At 42.2% G+C, this 21,826-nt stretch overlaps 1 protein-coding gene across 3 annotated transcripts in view; it reads right to left on the reverse strand.

Annotated features, from left to right (window-relative positions):
- Positions 1 to 21,826, reverse strand: part of OS9 (OS9 endoplasmic reticulum lectin) — a 68,782-nt gene that overhangs the window by 13,441 nt on the left and 33,515 nt on the right. For 2 of the 3 annotated variants that reach the window (XM_072134849.1, XM_072134848.1), the window contains exons 1-11: positions 13,771 to 14,040; positions 10,871 to 11,047; positions 10,698 to 10,761; positions 9,146 to 9,222; positions 7,970 to 8,068; positions 7,047 to 7,248; positions 5,986 to 6,135; positions 5,190 to 5,314; positions 2,653 to 2,698; positions 1,480 to 1,568; positions 38 to 256 (exon numbers count right to left, since the gene is read on the reverse strand). In XM_072134849.1, coding sequence (XP_071990950.1) covers positions 38 to 256; positions 1,480 to 1,568; positions 2,653 to 2,698; positions 5,190 to 5,314; positions 5,986 to 6,135; positions 7,047 to 7,248; positions 7,970 to 8,068; positions 9,146 to 9,222; positions 10,698 to 10,761; positions 10,871 to 11,047; positions 13,771 to 13,920 — 1,398 coding nt within the window. In that variant the 5' untranslated portion in view covers positions 13,921 to 14,040. Of the gene's footprint in view, positions 1 to 37; positions 257 to 1,479; positions 1,569 to 2,652; positions 2,699 to 5,189; positions 5,315 to 5,985; positions 6,136 to 7,046; positions 7,249 to 7,969; positions 8,069 to 9,145; positions 9,223 to 10,697; positions 10,762 to 10,870; positions 11,048 to 13,770; positions 14,041 to 21,826 lie in introns of those variants that run through there. The other variant, XM_072134850.1, reaches the window with a different exon arrangement.

Raw genomic sequence — 21,826 nt, forward strand, 5'->3', positions numbered from 1 at the left:
TTTCCCATACCTGGAAGATCAAGACCGTGAGACTTACCTCATCAATAATGCTATCAAATTCCTTCTCCATTCCAGTCTTCACCTCTTCCTTTATACGAGAGGCATCGGACTTGGGAAGAAGCATATTTTCTAACTCTTTCTCAAACTCCTTCATGAGTGCCTGCTCATCTTCATCCTCTGGTTCCTGTGTATCAGACACTGGGGTTGTATCTTCTTCACTGTGTAATTCTTTATTCTCAGCTTCACTCTTATCGTCCTGCAAGAATATCAAACAATTAGAAAATTCTCATTCAATTCATATAGAGATCATCAAACTAAGGCTATATTCACACACATGTGCCCGCCGTGACGTCGGCACACTGGAGTGGAGGAGTGAGTGAGCACTGCTCGCCCCCGCCCCTCTCCATAGAGACATATGGCGCACGGTGCTGTAATACGGGAAAAGATAGGTCCTATATTTTCCCCGAGTACAGCACGGTACGGTACAGTGCTGCACGTGTACTGCAACACAGAGAAAAAACAGTGAAAAAACACTTTTGCATCATTTTCCTGTGAGCTCTGTTTTTACGGTTTTCACTGTGCGCTCCAAAATGAAACCACCTCTTTATTCTTTGAATTGGTGCAAATATGGGGCAATTGCGGCAAGTGGTTAAGGTAGCGCCTTAAAAACGTAGTCATTAAAAAAAAAAAAAAAAAAAAAAAGTATCCGGTTTTAAGATGCACATACCAGCATACCAGTGGTGGACCATGTGGTGGATTATGACCGATGGTCATTGGTGCCTGTAGGTCATGGTCAATATTTGACATTCTGCTATGCACTCTTTAAATGACAATATCTCTGTAAAAGCTTTACATATCATAACATTTCTACTTTCTTTGTTTTCAAGACATACGAGGCTATCTTGATGATATTTTTAATAATTACATATTTAAAATTTGCCAATAATTGAATACAAATGTTAAAAAAAAAAGAATTTTTTTTATTAACTTTTGCCAAACTAGGTTATAAATATGTACGGTATTATACCTTCCCCCTCTCCCAGGTGCAACTACAGATGCAGAGGGTGCATGTACTTCTGTAATAAAGACAAGCGAAAGTCTTTCCTGCAGCTCCGTCTACATTCTGCCTTCAGCTGACAGGCTGATCTCCTGAACCCTGGCACCTAGAAACCTGGTGTGATATTCAACAGGAGAGTTTCACCTTTCGTATGTTATATGGATTGTGTATGGATGCTTACAGAACCAGAAATATCCACTCTTAACAATCGGCAATAGAAAGCTGCACATAAATATCTACTTTTTTAGTACAGCTTTAGGAGTGGATATCTCTGGCTGTGTGAAGCATCCATACACAATCCATGTATCATATATAAGGGGAATAATTTCTCCTGTTTAATTTGACACAAAAGCTGCAGTTTATTTACGTGTAGTGTTTATGAAGAGGTTAACTTCTGCAGTAACAAGCATGGTATTCTATACCTTTTTATGAGTTTTCTTTAAATCTGCAATAAATTTGACCAAGTCCTCTGGATTCCTGATTATTCTATATCGAAGAGTTTTGGATGAACCTATGGAACACAAAAAATTTTTCTACATGAAATCGGCTTTTTATCACCATTTTTGTATTATAATTCATGGATAATTTAAACATAATTGTCTTTATTTTAAGGAAACCTACCATCAGGAATCTAGATATTATCGTATCTCTGATGGTAGGTTCCTACTAACATTCCAGGCCCTAAACAATCTTTCCCTAAACCTGATCTAAACTTTATACGTGCATGCGTTCTGCCGCAAGTGCAGGAGCTACTGTGTACGTGTAAAACTGGAAGTGTGAAGGTTTAGATCAGGTTAGGAAGTATTAAAGGATTAGGGAAATTTTCGTTTAGGGCTTAGAATGTTAGGGGGAACCTACCATCAGATCTACTTAAAAAGAGAAATCTACCATCAAAACCGAGTATGATAAATCAGGGGCATAGATCCAGGCACTGTGACTGTGGTAATCTTCTTAGATTTGCTATCCATGGCCTCCTTCCATCTAAAATCAACTTTTAAAATTATGCTATGGAGCATGACAGGCATTTAGGGGGGGGGGTGATACCAGAGTGCTCCCTCAGCACTTCACCCCTCCCTTTGTAATCTTATGGCAGCAGTGAGTATTAGTTCACAGTGGGGGAGTGGTGTTAGTGCTCTGGACAATGTAACAGCCTGTGAAGATGCTGCACATGAAGGATTTGGTAATACCCCAAGCCGTTCTGCTCATAATTTCAATAGTTTATTTTAGCAGGAAGGAAGCCATGGTTAACAAATATAAGAAGAATATCACAATCTTGGTGCCTGGATCTAGGAGCAAGTGTCCCTGGTATATCCATGCTGGATTTAGCATCTCTAACACCTAGAGGTCGCCAATACGGAAATTGACATATGAATGCAAAGTCTATAAGAATAAGAACACTGAATCAAGTACCATGGGCTGGACACATCTCAATGCCCACAGTGCATAGGATGAGACTCATGATATATCTATATCTAGTGCTGTCCTCTGCACTCTGGTCAGTCAGTGAAGTCTATGCAGTGCAGGGTCTGAGATTCACGGACAGACCAAAGACTTGCCACTGGCCTAGGAGACTAGGTGTCGGAAAAAGCACAAACCTTCTGTTCTTCCATCTGGAGCACTGAGACTGGGGAACGTTTCTTCCTAGGGATAGGTTTAAAAAAAAAAAAAAAAGGTCAAGTATAAAATCAACTCAACATATCAACAAATTAACTACAAAGCCGAAGCTTTGCCTCTATAAAACAGCATTGCTGAACTGTGGAGAGCACCTTTGTTACTTATAAAAACTAAAGACAGGTAAAGTGGCCCCAGATAGAAGAGCCGATGCAGGTTGTGTGCCCTGGATATCTCGTCCTGCCTGCATTAGGATCCAGTGCGGATTGCCACCAGCATTAGAAAAAGACCAGTTAAAACATAGAATTATGGTACCCAATGCAGGAGGAGTGTTGGAAGAGGCCTGAATTTTATTGTCTGGTCTGGGGTCTATACGCTATTTATGCTGATGTGAAGTCTCTGTATCAGTTATTGTCAGACGTTTCTGCTGTACCATGACATTTATAAGTCGTGGGGTATTTTTTGCAATGTACTAGTAGTTGGTGCTTCTAAGGTGGGGGTCCCAGGTGAGGCCCCTTGAAGCTGAACTGTATGACAATGCGGCCATACGATGAAAATAATTTGTGCATCTCTGCTAAAAACGATCAACAACTAAAGTCTGCTCCCTGCACCACACTGCAGCTTCTTCTCTCCTCCATGTACCTCTCTGCTTTGTGTTCCATGCAGGCTGCATGTGCCGGCATCAGGACCTGGAGCAGAGCTGTCCCAGGAGCAGGAGAGGACCCAGGAGCAGTCCAGTACAGCTGACAGGTACTTACCACTCCTGGGTATACTCCTGCAAGCGCTCTGCTCTGACCTCGATGCATACAACCAATGTCAGGAGTCAGGACACAGAGCGGCACGAGAACCCGGAAGCAGCGAGAACATCTCAGCTGCACTTACCACTACCCGGCCTCCTGCATCAAAGATTGACTTGGATTATAACTTCACTTTTCTTCACTTTAAATTTTCCTTTAAATTGCAAAGTTGGCAAAACCAAAAATTTGGTTTAAATTGTTATGTGGAAAATCTTCTTCATATCCTAAATACTTTGCATAGTCTTGTTCCTACAGAGAATGTACGGTAATCCTGAATCTTAAAATACAACAAGACAGTATAATTTGTATACCCCACCGGTTTCAAATAAAGGGAGGGAGTTGCTTTTTTTGCACAGACTGGGTATTTTAGTTAGGATTTTCCCTAAAAATAATAAAAATGAATAGAAGGACCAATCACAGGTTAGAGTTTTGTGCCAACTTTAAAAAGCACTTAACAATTGTACCAATGTTCGGCAGGGAATTCAAACTATTTTTCCAAAAGACTGTGCAGTCAGTCACTAGTTACCCATATCCCAACATCAAAATTTTACTTTTACTAGGGTTTAAGTTACTATATATATCTCAATGTAAATGTACTGAGTGAAATAACACATTTAAAATCACAAAGGGTCCCAATACCCCAATACCCTGACCTAGCAAGTGATTCAACACTAGCAGAGTGGGGTAACTAAACACCAGAGAATTAAATACTGGATGTTCTAGGCATTATCATTGGGACTACTTCCCAGGATTGTTGAGAGTCATCCCAGAAATGTACTCTGCACTTCACTTTTCTGCCATTTTTTCTAGAAATTTGTAAAACATTACAACATTGACAGGACAGCGTGTCCTTTTACAAAAGCACTGAATGGGCAACCTCGGCCTGTGTAAGGGGACATGCACTCCCAATCCCTTCCCCCTTGCAAGGACATGCACTCACAACCCCTTTCCTTCCCCTGTATAAGGACATGCACTCACGACCACTTCCCTTCCCCTGCCTAAGGACATACACTCCCAACCCCTTCCCTTCCGCTGTGTAAAAACATGCACCCCCAACCCCTTCCCTTCCGCTGAGTAAAAACATGCACTCCCAACCCCTTCCCCTGTATAAGGACATGCACTTCCAAGCCCTTCCCCTGTCTAAGGGCATGCACGCACGACCCCTCCCTGACATAACAAATAGACAAGATAATCACAATACTTGAGGGGAATATAGGTGGGCCACCTAAATATTTGGAGGAAATACTAGCTATGCATATGTGGTAAGCCACATGTGCTTTCTCAGAAATGTCTAGATGTTATAACAGTTTCTATAGGGCAGTGATGGCTAACCTATGGCACTGGTGCCAGAGGAGGCACTCGGAGCCCTTTCTGTGGGCACTCGGGCCATCACCAGAGATGACTTTAGGTATCTTCCTGCAGTCCCAGACAGCCCAGGACTTGCTGTGCACAGAGCTATTTTAATGTGACAGTTGTACCTGGGACTATTTTCGGCCATATTGGTGTCCTCAGGTGCTGGTATCAATGAAAGCTGTGACAGAGAATGGAGTATAAATCACAAATTAAATTTTTGTGTTGGCACTTTGCGAAAAATAAGTAGGTCTTTGTTGAAGTTTGGGCACTCGGCCTCTAAAAGGTTCGCCATCACTGCTATAGGGTAAACATATAAAAAGTGACAATATCGTAATAGTAGGAACTTTTCTAAAAATCAATTCCATGCTTACCGTAGGATCGGCTTCTGGTGCCTGTGTTTCTGGTGCCTGTCGCTGTACTATTTTATTCCAGAAATCAGCCTCAGTTTCTTCCTGCTCTAGATTCCCAGCAGGTTTGTCCTTGGTGCTTTCAGATTCTTGTAAAAAAATAAATAAATAAAATTATATTGGGCACAATGCACCCATCTGTCTAGAAGATTAAAGGGAAAACTTCCACATTAAAAACCCAGCAGAATCTGCAGGCACGAGGAGCAGAGAATATTGATATATCTTTGTGTGACTATGATGGAGCCACGTACTACAGCCAGGTCTCTCTTACTAGAGTGATTTGGTGGGTCCCAAAAATTCAGAAATACATTTCTCAAAATGAATACATTTTAAGTATTTTTATTGTAATTTATGTATAGCATCAGGACACATTGGGCAGCATTAGGACATCTGCAATGAATGGTGGCAATGACTACATTTTACCACTGCTGGGATAAGGGCTACACAGGTAGATTTGCTTTTTGGGTTTGGCATTGCTGCATGTTTGGGCAGAATATTGTCATTACTGCAGTGACATATAGCTGGTCCTGTCAACCTAAAAAGTCTATAAAGACACAATAAGATATAAGTGCCCCACTCCTGACCTCTCCGTAAGCAAGAAGAGGATGGCCGGTCTGCAATGTGACGTGTAGGAGGGTCTCCCCAATGTTACCCAATAGCAGATATAAGGGGAAATGAGGTTCTGGACGTATAAACCTAAATACAGTGTTTTATAGATCGTACAAAACAGTGGCCTCACTACATTAGAGTTCGCACTTACCACCTTCCACCTTCTGATGCTCCTCTTTGGTTTCTGATGTATTTGGAGGTTTTTCTTGATCCGAAGAATCTGTACTTTTTGGTGCTGAAGTTTTAAGATCAAGGGTCTTCAATTCCTCAGAAAGTTCCTCCACTATTCGCTTTGTGTCAACTGTAAAGATAAGGCCATTTTATAACTGTGAGATTAAGACTGGAACCATACATATTTTACATGTCTGAAAAAGTAATAGAGGGGTCAGTTACCCAAAGGCTTATACAGGCAGTCCCCGGGTTACATACAAGATAGGGTCCGGAGGTTTGTTCTCAAGTTGAATTTGTATGCAAGTCGAAACTGTATATTTTATAATTGAAGTTCTAGACAAATTTTTTTCTTTTGCCCCAGTGATAATTGCAGTTTCAAAATGTTTGCTGTAATTGGACCAAGGATTATCAATAAAGATTCATTACAGACACCTTACAGCTGATCACTGCAGTCTGTGACTATAGTAAAGCATCCAGAGAGCTTCACCAGAGGTCACAGTGGGCAGAGGGGCCCGTCTGTAACTATGGGTTGTCTGTAAGTTGGGTTTCTTTAAGTAGGGGACCGCCTGTACGTAGAAACAGACTCAATATTTGAATATTAACACTTTACAAGAAAGTCTACCAGCAGATTTAATCACAAAACTTTAAAATACGTTCCCGGATATATCCAGCGTTTAGGTTCTGATCAAAAGATAATAACCTGTTCTGCAGATTGGTCATCAGTATCAAAACTAATATAGAGGCCAGATAACTACTCAAAGGGGATTTCCCAACTTCGGATGCTATCGCAATCCACAGCATCGGAAATAACTTTCCAAAAATCGGTGTGGTCCAACATCTGGGACCTCCCCCCCCCAATGATGAAAACAGGAACCCAAGAATTAGGAGAAGGGGAATCCCATTCAGGCTGTGAATGCGCCCTACCACTCTTCAAATCTCTGGATAGGCCAAATAAGTCAAAGCACAACTTTAGTAATGGCCAACTTCAGAAATTGGAATAACCTTAGAGGAAAAAAAAAAAAAAAAAACTGCTACACTTACACACTTGTGCTTTTACATATTCTACATACTGCTCAGGGCTTAGAGCAGGGTGGCATCTGATGGGCTGTGGTGTGCCAGTGGTTGGCGGGCGCAGGAATGGATGATTGCAGATACGAGTGGTGTGAATGGTTAGAACATAAGTGCAAGACTGAGGTTCATCCACACGAGCAATATAATCTCCTGAGCCTTCCTCACACACAAACTGAAAAGACAAATAAATATACATCCCGTTATAGTTTTCACGAAGTCACATAACCATTTTACAGAAGCAGGTAACATTCAAACACAAATACAGAATAAGAATCTGTAAAAGACTTGAAAAGACTAATCAAACTTTGAAGCAATTTTCTTTATTGCAGAAATGAATAGAGTAGGTGATAATAGTAAACTTCATTAAGTTAAACAGATTTTCTCCCTTTTTTCCGCTTCTTTCCCCTGTAGTGAGCAGCATATTGAAAGCCTTCTGAGCTCTGTCCACTTCAGAATGATAAGGAGGCTAATAATCATTTCCTAGAGATAACCTAATGAACTGCATTTATTAAAGAGACAGTACATAACTGTTGCAGAGGAAGCTCTTAATGGGGTTTTCTAATATTTAACATTCACAGTCCACACCCTGATCAGCTGATTTGCCTCGCGTAAGTGCCCATAGAAGTTGTTGATGGCTGGAAGTCGGAACTCAAAGTTTGGCTCCAATTTACTTCAATGGGAGATGCAACTGTAATAATGACTTCCAGCCACTAGGCAGAGTATGGAGCTGAAAGATTCTTAAACTTCTGAACTCAATGATCTAAAGAGAAACGGAATCACAGACAGACAGCAGAAAATCACAGACAGACAGCAGAAAATCACAGACAGACAGCAGAAAATCACAGACAGACAGCAGAAAATCACAGACAGACAGCAGAAAATCACAGACTTACTCTGACTTCAGTTTCTCGAAGCTTGCCGTTCAGGTCACATTTTGAGCCATTCACATACATCTGGCTGTGGTAACGTTTTAATCTGTGGTGTTTTGATGCCTAAATAATAATTAAAAATAAAAAGTACAACGCATGTCAGCAGAGCGACACAGGTGATTGAGTTACAACACACATTTCCAGGGAGACTTTTCAGTAACTCCAACACAATCTGATGTCCCCTACTACATATAAATGACTTTCTTTACCACCCGTCACCGCCAGCCTGAGATGGTATACAGAGGCTCAGTGGTGCAGTCATGTGACTAATACAGAGCACAGCCGCCGCTGTATCGGGTGTGCAGGATCAACACTAAACCTATGTATAACAATCACTGCACAGTGAAAGAGCCACAGCGACAAAAGCTGGATAAGGATTAGGGTTGCATCGATACCCAAATTTTGAGTAAAATAAGAAAACCCTGAAAAGTATCATGTACTCGGTATATGAACCCTAGATGGTCTGATCATTCTTACCATATACTGCAATACTACTGTATTTGAAGCATTGTGCAACCCTAATAGGGATTTGGTGCCAATAACTTTGAATAGGCACCAATGGCGTCTGGGGTAAGTGTCTGCTGTATTATATATCCTAACCTCAACTGTATGTATCAAATTACAAAGCAAATATACAATGTAATACAGGTAGGGGTTAATCCCTTTAAATATGTACATATAGGGTAAGGCCTACCATGACATTGGGGCAGATTTATGAAAAGTGGTGTAAGGTAAAGCAGTGCAGGGTTAGACAGTCTTCTTCTGCACAAGATTCATATAAGAGTCTGATCGTGGATTATAAATATGTCGTAGTATAAATACTGTCAAGTCGTACTTCACAGCTCCCATTAGTTGGTTTAAGCCAGAAAACTGCATTCATTTTGGCACTCGGATGGTTTTGGTACTGAGCCACACCCCTTTCCATAGACCACGCCTCCTTGTGTTAAAATAGTTTTCTGGCACTCCTATTGGCGGTCTAAAACCATTTATAAATGTGGTACAGACAGGTTTTTAGTGCACATTATGACAGAATTGTGTTGCAGACACATTAATAAGCCCCATTATTTATATCGCACAATTATGCTTTGCTTAAATACTCTCCAAGCATTTTCTACAGTTTTTAGGTCACACACAACTTACCTTTGCAGTTTCATTGTTCCAGTCAAACTCTGACTGATAGTGGCCCAAATACAGTACATCTCCCTTTACTTCAGATTCTGGAGGGACAGAAATATTTATTAATATCATCAGTCATAGCATTATATCACAGCATCAATCTATGTCCATATAAACTTGGAAGAGCATGTAGTAAGCCAAGCACACTCATATTTAGCAGTGTGCGCTGATGAAGGTACTTCTTTACTCAATTCATAAAACAAATGTAAATTCAGCAAAATCGTCTTTTTAATATACGCACCGGGCGCTCCTGTGCACATCACCCTTGGCATCTGGCACTCTTCTAATAATTTATTCATGCCTCCTGCTAATGTTATATCCTCCTTCCCTCACTCGGAATTAGCTGTTGCATGAGGTTCCCAAGAGTTGGCTCCCTCAATGCCCACCCTCCAACAACCAGCATTGGTGCTTGCAGCCGCACTGCAGAGAAGGCAGCGGCACATTGAGGGAGTGAACTGCGCATGTACGAGCGTTCCCAAGAGCGGGGCAACATCACCCAGCCATTGGGAACACTTGCGCATGCGTGATCAGCTCCCTCAATGCCTTCTCCCCCACAACAGGCATCTGTGCCAGCACTGAGGGAGGCAGGGCAGTAAAGGGAGCCGACTGCGCATGCATGAGTGTTCCTGAGAGTCAGTGACAGCACCCGGCTCTCAGGAACACTCATGCAACTGCGGAATCAAAGAGAGGGCGGGATATAAAATTAGCAGGAGGCATGAATAAATTATTAGAGCACCGGGTGCACATGAGTGCCGAGCGCTAATTTGCACAAATTAAAACTATTTTTGCAGAATTTATATATTCCTTATGGATACGGTAAAGGAGTCCCTGCATGCTTTTCTAAGTAGTATCTCATTATTGTAGGGTACCATAAGAAAACATTTTATTTCCCCACTAAAGACAGTCTTCCACGGTATGAAGGGATAAACATCAATAATTGATAAGATAAAACACCAAAAAGAACAAGCTTAAATCGCTTAAGCTGTCCTTTGCTAGTCTTGACACGACGGGATCACCTAGAAAAGAAGCTTATAATTAGCAGCATTGAGTGCAGGGATGAAATGTCCGAAGCTCTGGGCTGCTAATTATGCAAGCCCCCCCCCTGCACCTCCTAGCATGGTAGAGGGCGTGCATAATTAGCACTGGACATCTTTTCCTTGGGCTCTGAGCTGCTAATTATAAGCTTCTTTTCTAGGTGATCCCGGAATGTCAACTTTAGCAAAAGACAAGTGCCGGGATCAAGATGCAGGGGAGCGCAGGAGCTCAATGTGTTCAGTGCTGCGGATGAAAGTCTCCAGCAAAGAATATGTCCAGTTTGTGATTCTTCAGAACTTTCTCCGTCTCTCTGCACCACACACTCCTCAGCAGTTCCACCTTCTACTCTGCACTTTCCACACAGTGCAGAGAAGCTATTAACCCTTAGTGTTCACACAGACTATTCACTCCATGTTTCACTGCTGTTTCTACTAATTATTACATGCTGAATTGATACAAACTGCTAGGATAGTCAATATACCTTCAATATGGTACTGCTGTATATGTTTTCCATAGCAGAACTCATAAGTCCACCAGTCTTTGGTCTGAAAAACAAATAACAGGTAACAGCATAGGTAATGCAGGTAAGAAGTAACAAATGTATAAGATAATAAATCAGCCGTATAGATGAGAGTGCGGTACACCAAGTTATACCTTAGTCAAACAAGGCGCTGCGTCCATGGGTTTCAGAAGCTCCGATATTCCAAGGCCTGCGTAGGTCTGAGGGTCGTCCTCCTTCTCCTGATGAAATTTCACAGCCACCGCCGGAAGCTTACATTCATAATTCTGCTTATATTTTGAGGCAATGGTAACAATGTTGTCAGCTTTGCTCTGTAAGGTAACGAAAAAAATAAAGAGGGGCTCAGCGCCTTTTGTGAACATTATAATATTACAAGTTATAAGAACTAGATTTCTAGCTCTAATTACTTTTCCAGTGAAAAAGATTTTTTTCTCTAATATGGGGTAATCAGCCTCATAGGGCTTGTTACATCCTCAGAATCCACAATTTAAAATGATAGGTTGGATATGATAGACTTGTCTGTTTCCAACCTTATCTTCAATGTGACTATGAAACATTAACACGTCACCTAAGGCTTTGATCACATTACGTATCACGGATTCTGATAATAAACATAGTGGGACAAATATACTAAAATTGTATAACAGACTACACCAAAAATCACATTAAAGGGTTTGGCCACTAATAACAAAATTTACTAGGGCAAGTACAAATACATAATAGGCTCAGATATTCCAACTTTGTTGTATCTTATACACAGGCCTTCGGAGGGCAGGTCACCACCGAAGCGAAGCACAGGCCTCAGAAGTGACACCTTCCTGCCGAGTCCAGTAACTGATGCTTATGAACTAGAAGGGCTCCTGGGGGGCAATACCGCTGTGCTGTAGCTTCACAGGTTGTTACACCTCCCCTTGTGCTCCCATAGCACTTCCCCCTGCCTCCTACTGATATAATCTCACTGCAGCAGAGGAAGTTTCAGCACACAGAGGAAGGGCTAGGTACTTCTGCACAGTGTAACAGCCTGTGAAGCTTCAGCATGAAGGGGCATCGTTATCCCTCCTGGCTAATTTTATTAATATAATATTAAACGTTGATTTTAGAAGGATGGAAGTAATCAATAACACATATAAGAAGATTACCATCGTCACAGTGCCTGGATCTATGAGCAAGTGTCTCTAGTTTATCATCCTTGGTTTTTATGGTAGATTTCCTTTGAATATCAGAATATTAAAACTGGATTGTGATGGAAACTGCAATCACCTATCCCCAAGCTAGAAGTTAACACTGAATGAAGCCGAATGCCACTTCACCATTTGGCATTTACTAGGCGACTGGTCAAATAAAGAAAATAGTGCTCTCCGGTCATTTCACCACAACAAGTGTGAACATTTTACCAGTATGAAGGAAGTGAAACCATCTGCGCACTTCTGTTTTTCAAATTAGAGACCACAAATCTAAATATACCTAAAACTATAACAAACCTGAGAAAGTAAAAGAAATAAACCCATAAAATAAAATTAAATAGACACATCCATCTGATGGAGTAAGGAAAGAATGTATGGACACAGGATGCAATCATATAAATATTGGTCCTCTATGGCCCAGTGCTTGCAGCAAGTACCAACAGCTGGCACGTGTTAATGGGAGCCTGGTGCCCGTCTGCGGATCAGCACCCGTGACCAGTCTGCCATGTACACAGAGGGGGCAGCATATATTAGGAGGCAATGGAGCAGAGAAGCGTTTGGGCAACGTAGGCTGGAGCACCTCCAGCTCATTTCAATATTTTTATAAAGGAGTGATGCCACAGGTTATGTTTTTGGATTGGTTTAAAGAATGCGTTTGGCTGCCCTTTTATCTTCATTTCTAGAAGTGTAGGCAGCTGTGAAACAGTTGCTTTATTACAGACCAAAAACAACATGTGTGACATCAGCCTTAAGCTATTCCTGGATATAACAAAAGTGTTGTCTTCCGCTAACAAATGTAACAGACAAGCAAGTTTGGGACATCTACCATCAGTAAATCTGATGTCCTTTAAGACTGCCAAGGGCCCCGTGCTGTATGAATATTACAGACCCTACAAGTTTGGAATTCACTTCCAACATATGGTACTAGACTCAACTTTCTTGTGGAATTGAAGATGTGTCCTTTCTGTCTGCTTCCAAAGGTCTTGAAATGGCTCGTGTACATGTGTATCGAGCAGGGGCAGATGTACGAGGATTTCACGGGTAAAGGTCCTTTTCAGTATAAAATGTGGAGGGCCCCCTAGAAGGCTCGGGCCCCAGGCAACCACCCAAGCCGCCTCTATTATAATCCACTTCTGCATTGGAGCATATGTGTGCAGGACTGAGCCATCTGAAAATAATGTTAGGAATCCGGAATAAGATTTAAAGTTCATGCTTGGTAAGGAATTCAGTGAATTTGTGACCATACACAGATAAAACAGCTGGAGAGCTGAAAATCTGTGACGCACCTGAAAACTAAACTGGCAGGAATTGTAATAAAAATGTATTACAATTAAGACTTGCTGAAGTAAGCGAATGAAGCCAGGCAACACCCCTGACCAATCACAGCCATGACTGGTTGTGTTCATTTGCTGGATTTGCTGTTTGGTAGCCGATCCGGAAATATGTATGTGTCAGGCAGCTGAACCCAAACATCGGGTCCGCTCATCCTTACTGCACAGTGGTGCCCACATTTGGCTCTACCAACCACTCGCCATATAACATAACGCCAGCAACATCTGGTGACCAAGATACATTATAATGGAACGGAGTCCGCTGGTTACCAACCGGATCCATCACAGCATCATAGCGTCCATTTGGCACTACAATAAAAGGCATGGAACAGGGCGGGCCCACGCTGGCCCACGCCGGCCACAGGGCTGGCAACCTGTCACATGACAGCGGTGGTCAGGTCACAGGTGAATGAGCAGGTGCACCAGGATGGGTGGCAGTAGAGGGCACACACGTGTAGCAGGCGTCCTGGGGCCATCACAGTGCAGTGACAGCTGCTGCAGCGCTACTTCCCGCATTACCTGGCCCCTGATCACCGGCTCCGGCAGGATCTCAATCCCATACTTCATCTCCGTCAGCTCTTCCAGGTTGAGGAAGCCTATAGACGCCCATGCCCCTCCACACAACAGCCACAAAGCTGCAAATACAACACAAGCCCCGGGTACCGCCATCTTCTCTCCCGCAGGACAACTACATGCACCTTCCTCTAAACTCCCGTAACCCGCCCACTCGCCATTAGCTCTATCCTGAATGGTCAGGACGTTGACAGCCGAGGCTGCTATTGGTCCAGTTATCTGTCACTCCCGGTTAACCTCTTGCAGAATATTTCCTGATCTGTGTCCCACCTATAGAGGGTGCACCCGCACAAATATGTGTTTCCATTGGTCGGCTTCTCTGTCAATCACTCCACTCTGTCACCCCTGATAGGCTGAAGGAGAGCCGGCGTGGGCTTGTTTTGACTCTCCAAGACTGAAACACTGATAGGATGGAATAAATGATGACTTGAGCCAATAGAAAGAAGCTGTGAGGCGTCACGTGCAACATTTAACCCTTAGGCTGCGGGAATACCTTGTCCTGTATACAAGAGGCTGTGAGGGGAGATATTGTCACCAAATATTGAGGTCATTAACCCCTTACTGCCACTGCAAGTTGTGGCCTTACACTTACGTTTTGGTAGGACAAAGCGTTCACTGTGTGATATCAATGTCAAAGTTTTCAAATATTTTACTATTTTAACACCATAAAAACATTTATTGAGAAAGAGAAAAATGATATTACCACATAAAACCTATTTTTTTCTGTCAAGTGTTGTTTGTTGTGGGACAAGATGATACATACAACTTTTTGGGAGTATTTTACACCACTTTTTTCTCAAAATCTTATTTTCTCTTTTGCTATTTTCCAAAAATAATCCCAGCAGAACACACTACCCAAGCTTGTAGATAAGTACACATCACTTGGGGTTTAGAGGGTGTACAAGGAGGATATCAATCATGAATTTATAAAGCTTTTTATTGAGTTTTAGGTATGGCGATCCAAAATAGTGCCACAGTTTAGTCTAAAGATTACCTTCATTATCCACGGATTGCTGAAGGTAAAACAAAGTATGAGAATGGCAGTAAAAAACGCTAGGGTCAGACGGTAAGAGGTCTCCTTATAGAGAGCTTACCAATTAAGGACGCCTTATAGACATGTGGAGACTTATAGTCACTGATGCTCCACTAGGAAATTTGGGAAATATGCAAATATGTTTTCCAAGGTATTAAATGGAAAACAATGCCTCTTTTTGCTACCTTGAAATGCAGCCCCCTTACTTTCCCGCAGCTACGAGGGGTCTAACTGAGGTAACTGAGACCCCTTGTTTTCGTGATCACCGATCAGTAAGGTAGGCCCTATCCTGTGGATAGGCCTAACTTGATTTGTGGGAAACCCTCTTTAAAGGACACCTGTCATCACGTCTGTGTCACTAGTCCTGTCACTACTACCTGTTGGAGCAGCTCACAAGGATCCCATCCCAGCCTTTATCTAGTTATTTCATACATTATTCATTGTAAAATCATCTATTTTTTATCATGTAAATGAGGCTGGTCACATGGTCAGAGGCAGTGATGTCACCCCTGTTACCCCTCCCCTCTCCTCCCCCTGCTCATGTCTGTGTGTAATGTATAGTAAAGCATTGCTAGTGTGTGTGCTGCATCTGCTGACATGCTGCATCCTCCTAATATACAGAGACACAGACATCAGCTACACATGAATCTGACATGTTCTGCTGTAACATGGCTGCCTGGAGCTGCTGTATCTCTCCTAAACACACACACACATGCACACACAGGCTGCAGGGGGCGTGGCCACCAGCACCAGGAAGCACATCATTATACAGCCTCACACCATTATACAGGCTGTCAGTCAAACACTGGGGGTGTGGCTGTGCCTCCCACTCATGAATAGAGTGGACAGTTTGAATATGCTAATGCTTCATTGGACATTTCACAGATCATTTGCATACAGCTTTAGGACCTCATTGCTTAGGTTTACAGGCATGTAGAGGGACAATGAAGGGATAGAGGCAATGCTCTCTAATGGCAGTTTATGAAAATATATTTAGTTTAGGGGGGTTATTTTGCATGACGGGTTCTCTTTAAGCCAAACCAGTTTATATATTCCAGAAGGAACAACTGTAGACAGCACTGTTTCAACCTGGTTGGGTCTCAGTACAGGCAGTCCCCGGGATAAGTACAAGATAGATTCTTGTAGGTTTGTTCTTAAGTTGAATTTGTATGTAATACTTTATCATTGTAACCCCAGACACATTTTTTTTTGGTCTCTGTGACAATTGGATTTAAAAAATATTGTCATAAGAACCAGAATTTACAATAAAACATAATTGCAGACACCTGTGATAACTGTTACAGCTGATTATTGTATCCTGGGGCTATAGTACAGTAAATTACCAATATACAGAGGTCTGTTTGTAACTAGGGGTCGTCTGTATAAAAAAAGGTAAAACTGTAAAAAAAACTAGCAGGTACAGAAGGAGCAGGATAGGGTGGTGTGTTCTTCTCTGGCAGATCACATCGCTCTTTCCTCCCCCTCAAGTGCCTGCTAGCTTTTTTACCGCCATTCTCATACTTTGTCTTACCTCCGGAAACCCGTGTCTGATAAAGGTCATTTTTAGACTGAAATGTGGCACTATTTTGGGTTGCCATACCTAAAACTCAATAAAAAGAATTTATTCTTTGCCTCATTAAGGAGTTCCAAGCTCTTGATGTTATCAAGCCACAAACACAGACTCATAGATCCCGGCAATGGTGGTCATTGTGATAATCATCTTATATTTGTTATCCATGGCCTCCCTCCTTCTAAAATTTTATTTTAAAATATTCTAGTGAGTCATACGTGCTGTAGGTGCGTTACCAGAGCCCATATATGCTGTAGCTTCACAGGCTGTTACACTGTGCAGGAGCACTTCACTCTCCCCCCTCCCACTGTGTGAGATTACAGCAGGCAGAGGGAAGGGGAAAATGCTTAGAAAGAGGGGCTCTGGTAACACCACACATAGTTCTTCTGGCTCATTAGTATAATTTTAAAATTTTAGAAGGATTGAAGCCATGGATACCAAATATAAGACGATTACCACAGTCACAGTACCTGGATCAATGAGTAAGTGTCCCTGGCTTATCATGATGGATTTTGATGTAAGATTTCCTTTATGGCTTGGCCAGTCAGCTCATACATTAAAAAACCCTTGAAGTATGTATTTAGAAAGACACGATCCAGCTTCTATATGCAGTATCATAAAATCTTCAAGGTTTATTTTGTACAGCTTAAAAATAGGGAAATATCCCACATAGGAAACATATATGGAAAAGAAAAAGAAAAAACGGTCTGCAGGCAAAACCTACGCGTTTCAATAAAACATCTTAATCATGGCTTAGCGTTTGCGTTCGCTACCCTGACTTATATTCCCCTAATGAGCTGGTGTCATGTGACTACCAGTTCCGTTCCGAAACGGGGGAATGAACAAATGGAAATGAAGGCATATTGTTTATCCAAGTACATTTACGTTTTATACTTATGCCTATCTATCCACTGTTCTTAGACACAGAATAAGAGAAAATGATGGTGATGCATTTGAAAGGGTTAATAGAAATAGATCACGTCTTGGCGACTATTCATACCTGTCGGGATGCGGGTTTGTAGGAGGAAGATCCAGAAGGTCTCCCGCTTAAGGAGACTTCTTCTGTGGTCACCTCCCCTTTTAGGTTTACTGACTTTTTCAATGGCTACCACTTTACAGGTCCCGCAATTCCCCATATGTATGTCGCGGAAATGCCTAGACACCGCAGACACATTGACTGCGGTGTTACTAGAAGCGTCAGATATGCGCCTGCGTATTCTAGTTTTTAGGGTGTTCGTAGTACATCCTACATACTGTAGGTTACATTAAGTGCAGGTGATAAGATAAATAACATAGGAAGTGTTACAGTTTATATATCGTTTAATTTGGTATTCTTCCCCCGTTACCACTGACGTAAATATTTTGGTGGGTGTTAAATATGAGCATGTTATACAAGTATTACGACCACATTTGTAACAGCCCTTCACTGATAACCAGTGTTGGTTTGCATCTTTTTGCCGTGTACTTGAGAACATGCTCGGGGAAAGTTGCATTGCCAAGGTAGGAGCTTTTTTAGCTGTAAATCGTACTCCCGAGTTTAAAAGAGGATACAGTGTCTCATCCGTCTGTAATATTGGGACATGTTTTTTAATAATAGAAACAATATTTTGATATTGGAGACTAAAAGTAGTAGAGAAGGTTAGTGGATTTTGTTTACCCGGCTGTCTTTTTTTCTCTTTTTCCGTTTTTAGTAAATTAGATCTGGGGATGTTTTTTACTGTATTGTCAGCACGTTTTAACATCCACTGAGGATATTGTCTTTTTGATAATTTGTCAAATAATTTGTTTTTCTCTTGCTCAAAGACAGTGGGGCACATTTACTTACCCGGCCCATTCGCGATCCAGCGGCGCGTTCTCTGCACAGGATTCGGGTCCGGCTGGGATTTAAGATGGTAGTTCCTCCGCCGTCCACCAGGTGGCGCTGCAGCGCCGAAAATAATCTTAACGCCCCGGAATGCACCATCCCATAGAAGGTGAAGGTGAGCGCTCCCCAAGCGACACATTTTCGGTTTTTAAATGCGGCGGTTTTTCCGAATACGTCGGGTTTTCGTTCGGCCACGCCCCCCGATTTCTGTCGCGCGCATGCTGGCCCCGATGCGCCACAATCCGATCGCGTGCGCCAAAAACCCGGGGCAATTCATGTACAAGCGGCGCAAATCGGAAATATTCGGGTAACACGTCGGGAAAACGCGAATCGGGCCCTTAGTAAATGACCCCCAGTGTTCTTTGTGCAATTTCTTTTGAGTCTAATTAATTCCCCTACGGGGATATTTTTGATTATGTGTTTTGGGTGGCATGAATCTGCCTGAAGTGTGGAGTTTGATGCAGTTGGTTTATAATAAGGGGAAATAGTTATTGTGCTACCACTATTTAGGGTGATATCTAAAAAATTCATATAATTGGGATTTAGCACAAAAGTGAATTTTAGATTCATATCATTCCCATTTCTGTAGTCAACAAAATCCATGGCCTCTTGAGTAGTACCCCCCCATATCAGGAGCAGGTCGTCGATATAACGACCATACCACCTGATATGGGGGAAAAAAAAATTTTGACTCTGAAAAAAGAAAAAGCTCCTCCCATCTTCCCATATAAATGTTTGCTAGGGAAGGGAACATTTGCCGCCCATTGAGGCTCCACATTTTTGTAGAAAAAAAGACAGCCGGGTAAACAAAATTCACTAACCTTCTCTACTACTTTTAGTCTCCAATATCAAAATATTGTTTCTATTATTAAAAAACATGTCCCAATATTACAGACGGATGAGACACTGTATCCTCTTTTAAACTCGGGAGTACGATTTACAGCTAAAAAAGCTCCTACCTTGGCAATGCAACTTTCCCCGAGCATGTTCTCAAGTACACGGCAAAAAGATGCAAACCAACACTGGTTATCAGTGAAGGGTTGCTATAAATGTGGTCGTAATACGTGCATAACATGCTCATATTTAACACCCACCAAAATATTTACATCAGTGGTAACGGGGGAAGAATACCAAATTAAACGATATATAAACTGTAACACTTCCTATGTTATTTATCTTATCACCTGCACTTAATGTAACCTACAGTATGTAGGATGTACTACGAACACCCTAAAAACTAGAATACGCAGGCGCATATCTGACGCTTCTAGTCAATGTGTCTGCGTTGTCTAGGCATTTCCGCGACATACATATGGGGAATTGCGGGACCTGTAAAGTGGTAGCCATTGAAAAAGTCAGTAAACCTAAAAGGGGAGGTGACCACAGAAGAAGTCTCCTTAAGCGGGAGACCTTCTGGATCTTCCTCCTACAAACCCGCATCCCGACAGGTATGAATAGTCGCCAAGACGTGATCTATTTCTATTAACCCTTTCAAATGCATCACCATCATTTTCTCTTATTCTGTGTCTAAGAACAGTGGATAGATAGGCATAAGTATAAAACGTAAATGTACTTGGATAAACAATATGCCTTCATTTCCATTTGTTCATTCCCCCGTTTCGGAACGGAACTGGTAGTCACATGACACCAGCTCATTAGGGGAATATAAGTCAGGGTAGCGAACGCAAACGCTAAGCCATGATTAAGATGTTTTATTGAAACGCGTAGGTTTTGCCTGCAGACCGTTTTTTCTTTTTCTTTTCCATATATGTTTCCTATGTGGGATATTTCCCTATTTTTAAGCTGTACAAAATAAACCTTGAAGATTTTATGATACTGCATATAGAAGCTGGATCGTGTCTTTCTAAATCTCTGTATGGTGCCTTTGAGCGAAGGTTGAAATCCGTGCTGCTGCAGTTGTCTAAACTCCAACCACAGTGTCCAGGTGAGCTGACTTTTCCTTGTCCATCTTGAAGTATGTATGAGCCCATAGAACCATAGAAATAATGTTGTCAGTGTGCATGAGGGCATAGTGTAACATGTTATGCATTAGGTAGATGTTAGTGCATGTGATGTACCACTAGAGGTCGCTGCTCCACAGCGTTTTATGAATTGCCCTTTGAAATACATAGAAAAAGACAATACCAACTCTACTGCGGCTTCAGTAATTGGTTTCACCGTTATGGAGTTCACAGATTTGCTTCAATGTGTTTTGCATGTGAAGCTGAGACTGCTAGTATTCCTGTAACAGGGAACAAAAGCAGTTTTCCCACAAACAAAAGTTAGGCCCGATCCACAGGATTGGGCCTAACTTGCTTATCAGTGGGGGTCTCAGTGATCGGACCCCTCGTCGCTCCGTCAGACTAATGGAGCAGAAGGCTGCACATGACCGTTCCATTAATCTCTATGGAGCTGACGGAGATCGCCAAGCACAAAGGAAAGGAACAGTTCTTTTCCATTGTCAGATGTTCAGATTTTGGGGCAGATTTACTTACCCGGTCCAGTCGCGATCCAGCGGTGCGTTCTCCGACGCTGATTCGGGTACTGCCAGGATTTACTAAGGTCGTGCGCCCGATGTCCACTTGGTGTCGCTGCTGCGCTGAAGTCCGCCGGAGTTCACTTTCTCCGTCCCGGTGCATGTGAGTGCTATTCTTGCGACACACTTTATTTTTTTTAAATTCTGCAGTTTTTCAGAATCCTTCGGGTTTTCCAACGGCCACGCCCCCAATTTCTTTCGTGTGAAATCCGATCGTGTGCGCCAAAATCCCAGGGCAATTCGGCGCAAATCGGAAATATTCGGGAAACCCGACGAAAATGCGCAATGCCTTAGTAAATGATCCCCATTGTTTTAGAATTCCCACTTTGGTTTTATGCCTGTGGCCATTCATCCAGATCCGAAGTGTTTGTATGGTACGGCCCAAGTATTGGAACCCACAGGCACAGTTTATGACATAAAGTACAAAGTCGGAAGTGCACGTGAGCTATTGTTTAATATATAACATTTCCACTGTATGAAGTGATTTAAACAATGTTATCCCCACATTCAACATATCACAACAGAGGCATTTCTTATGGCCACACTTACTAATTCCCTTTTTTTCAACAGGGGCGTAACAATCGCTGTCGCAGGGAGGATGCAACCGTGACCGGGCCCTTGCGGAGGGGAAGGGGGGGCCACAGATGTTACACTGCATTTTCTGTTGAGTGAAGCCCAAACTTTAGTCTTGGCAAGGAAGTGGAAAGTGAAAATAATAGCAGTAGGTGGGCACTAATCCAAAGTGTGAGCAAATTAATTAGTGCTATATTTAAAAGATAGCGGGACACTAAAGTTCCAAGATGGCAGAGGGTGTACTCACCTTATGATGATGGGTTTAATAAATTTTGGTAGGTGGGGGCCCCTTTAGGAATTTTGCCCCGGGGCCCAGTGGACTCTAGTTACGCCACTGTTTTTCACCTATAGTTTTTTTTATTTTTATTTTTAGGATTTTCTTTGCATCTCAGTTTGCTAGGTGCAAGGATACTTTTTAAGGTGAAG

The sequence above is a fragment of the Engystomops pustulosus genome, chromosome 2, assembly GCF_040894005.1.
Source record: "Engystomops pustulosus chromosome 2, aEngPut4.maternal, whole genome shotgun sequence".
In the NCBI taxonomy this organism is placed as follows: Eukaryota; Metazoa; Chordata; class Amphibia; order Anura; family Leptodactylidae; genus Engystomops; species Engystomops pustulosus.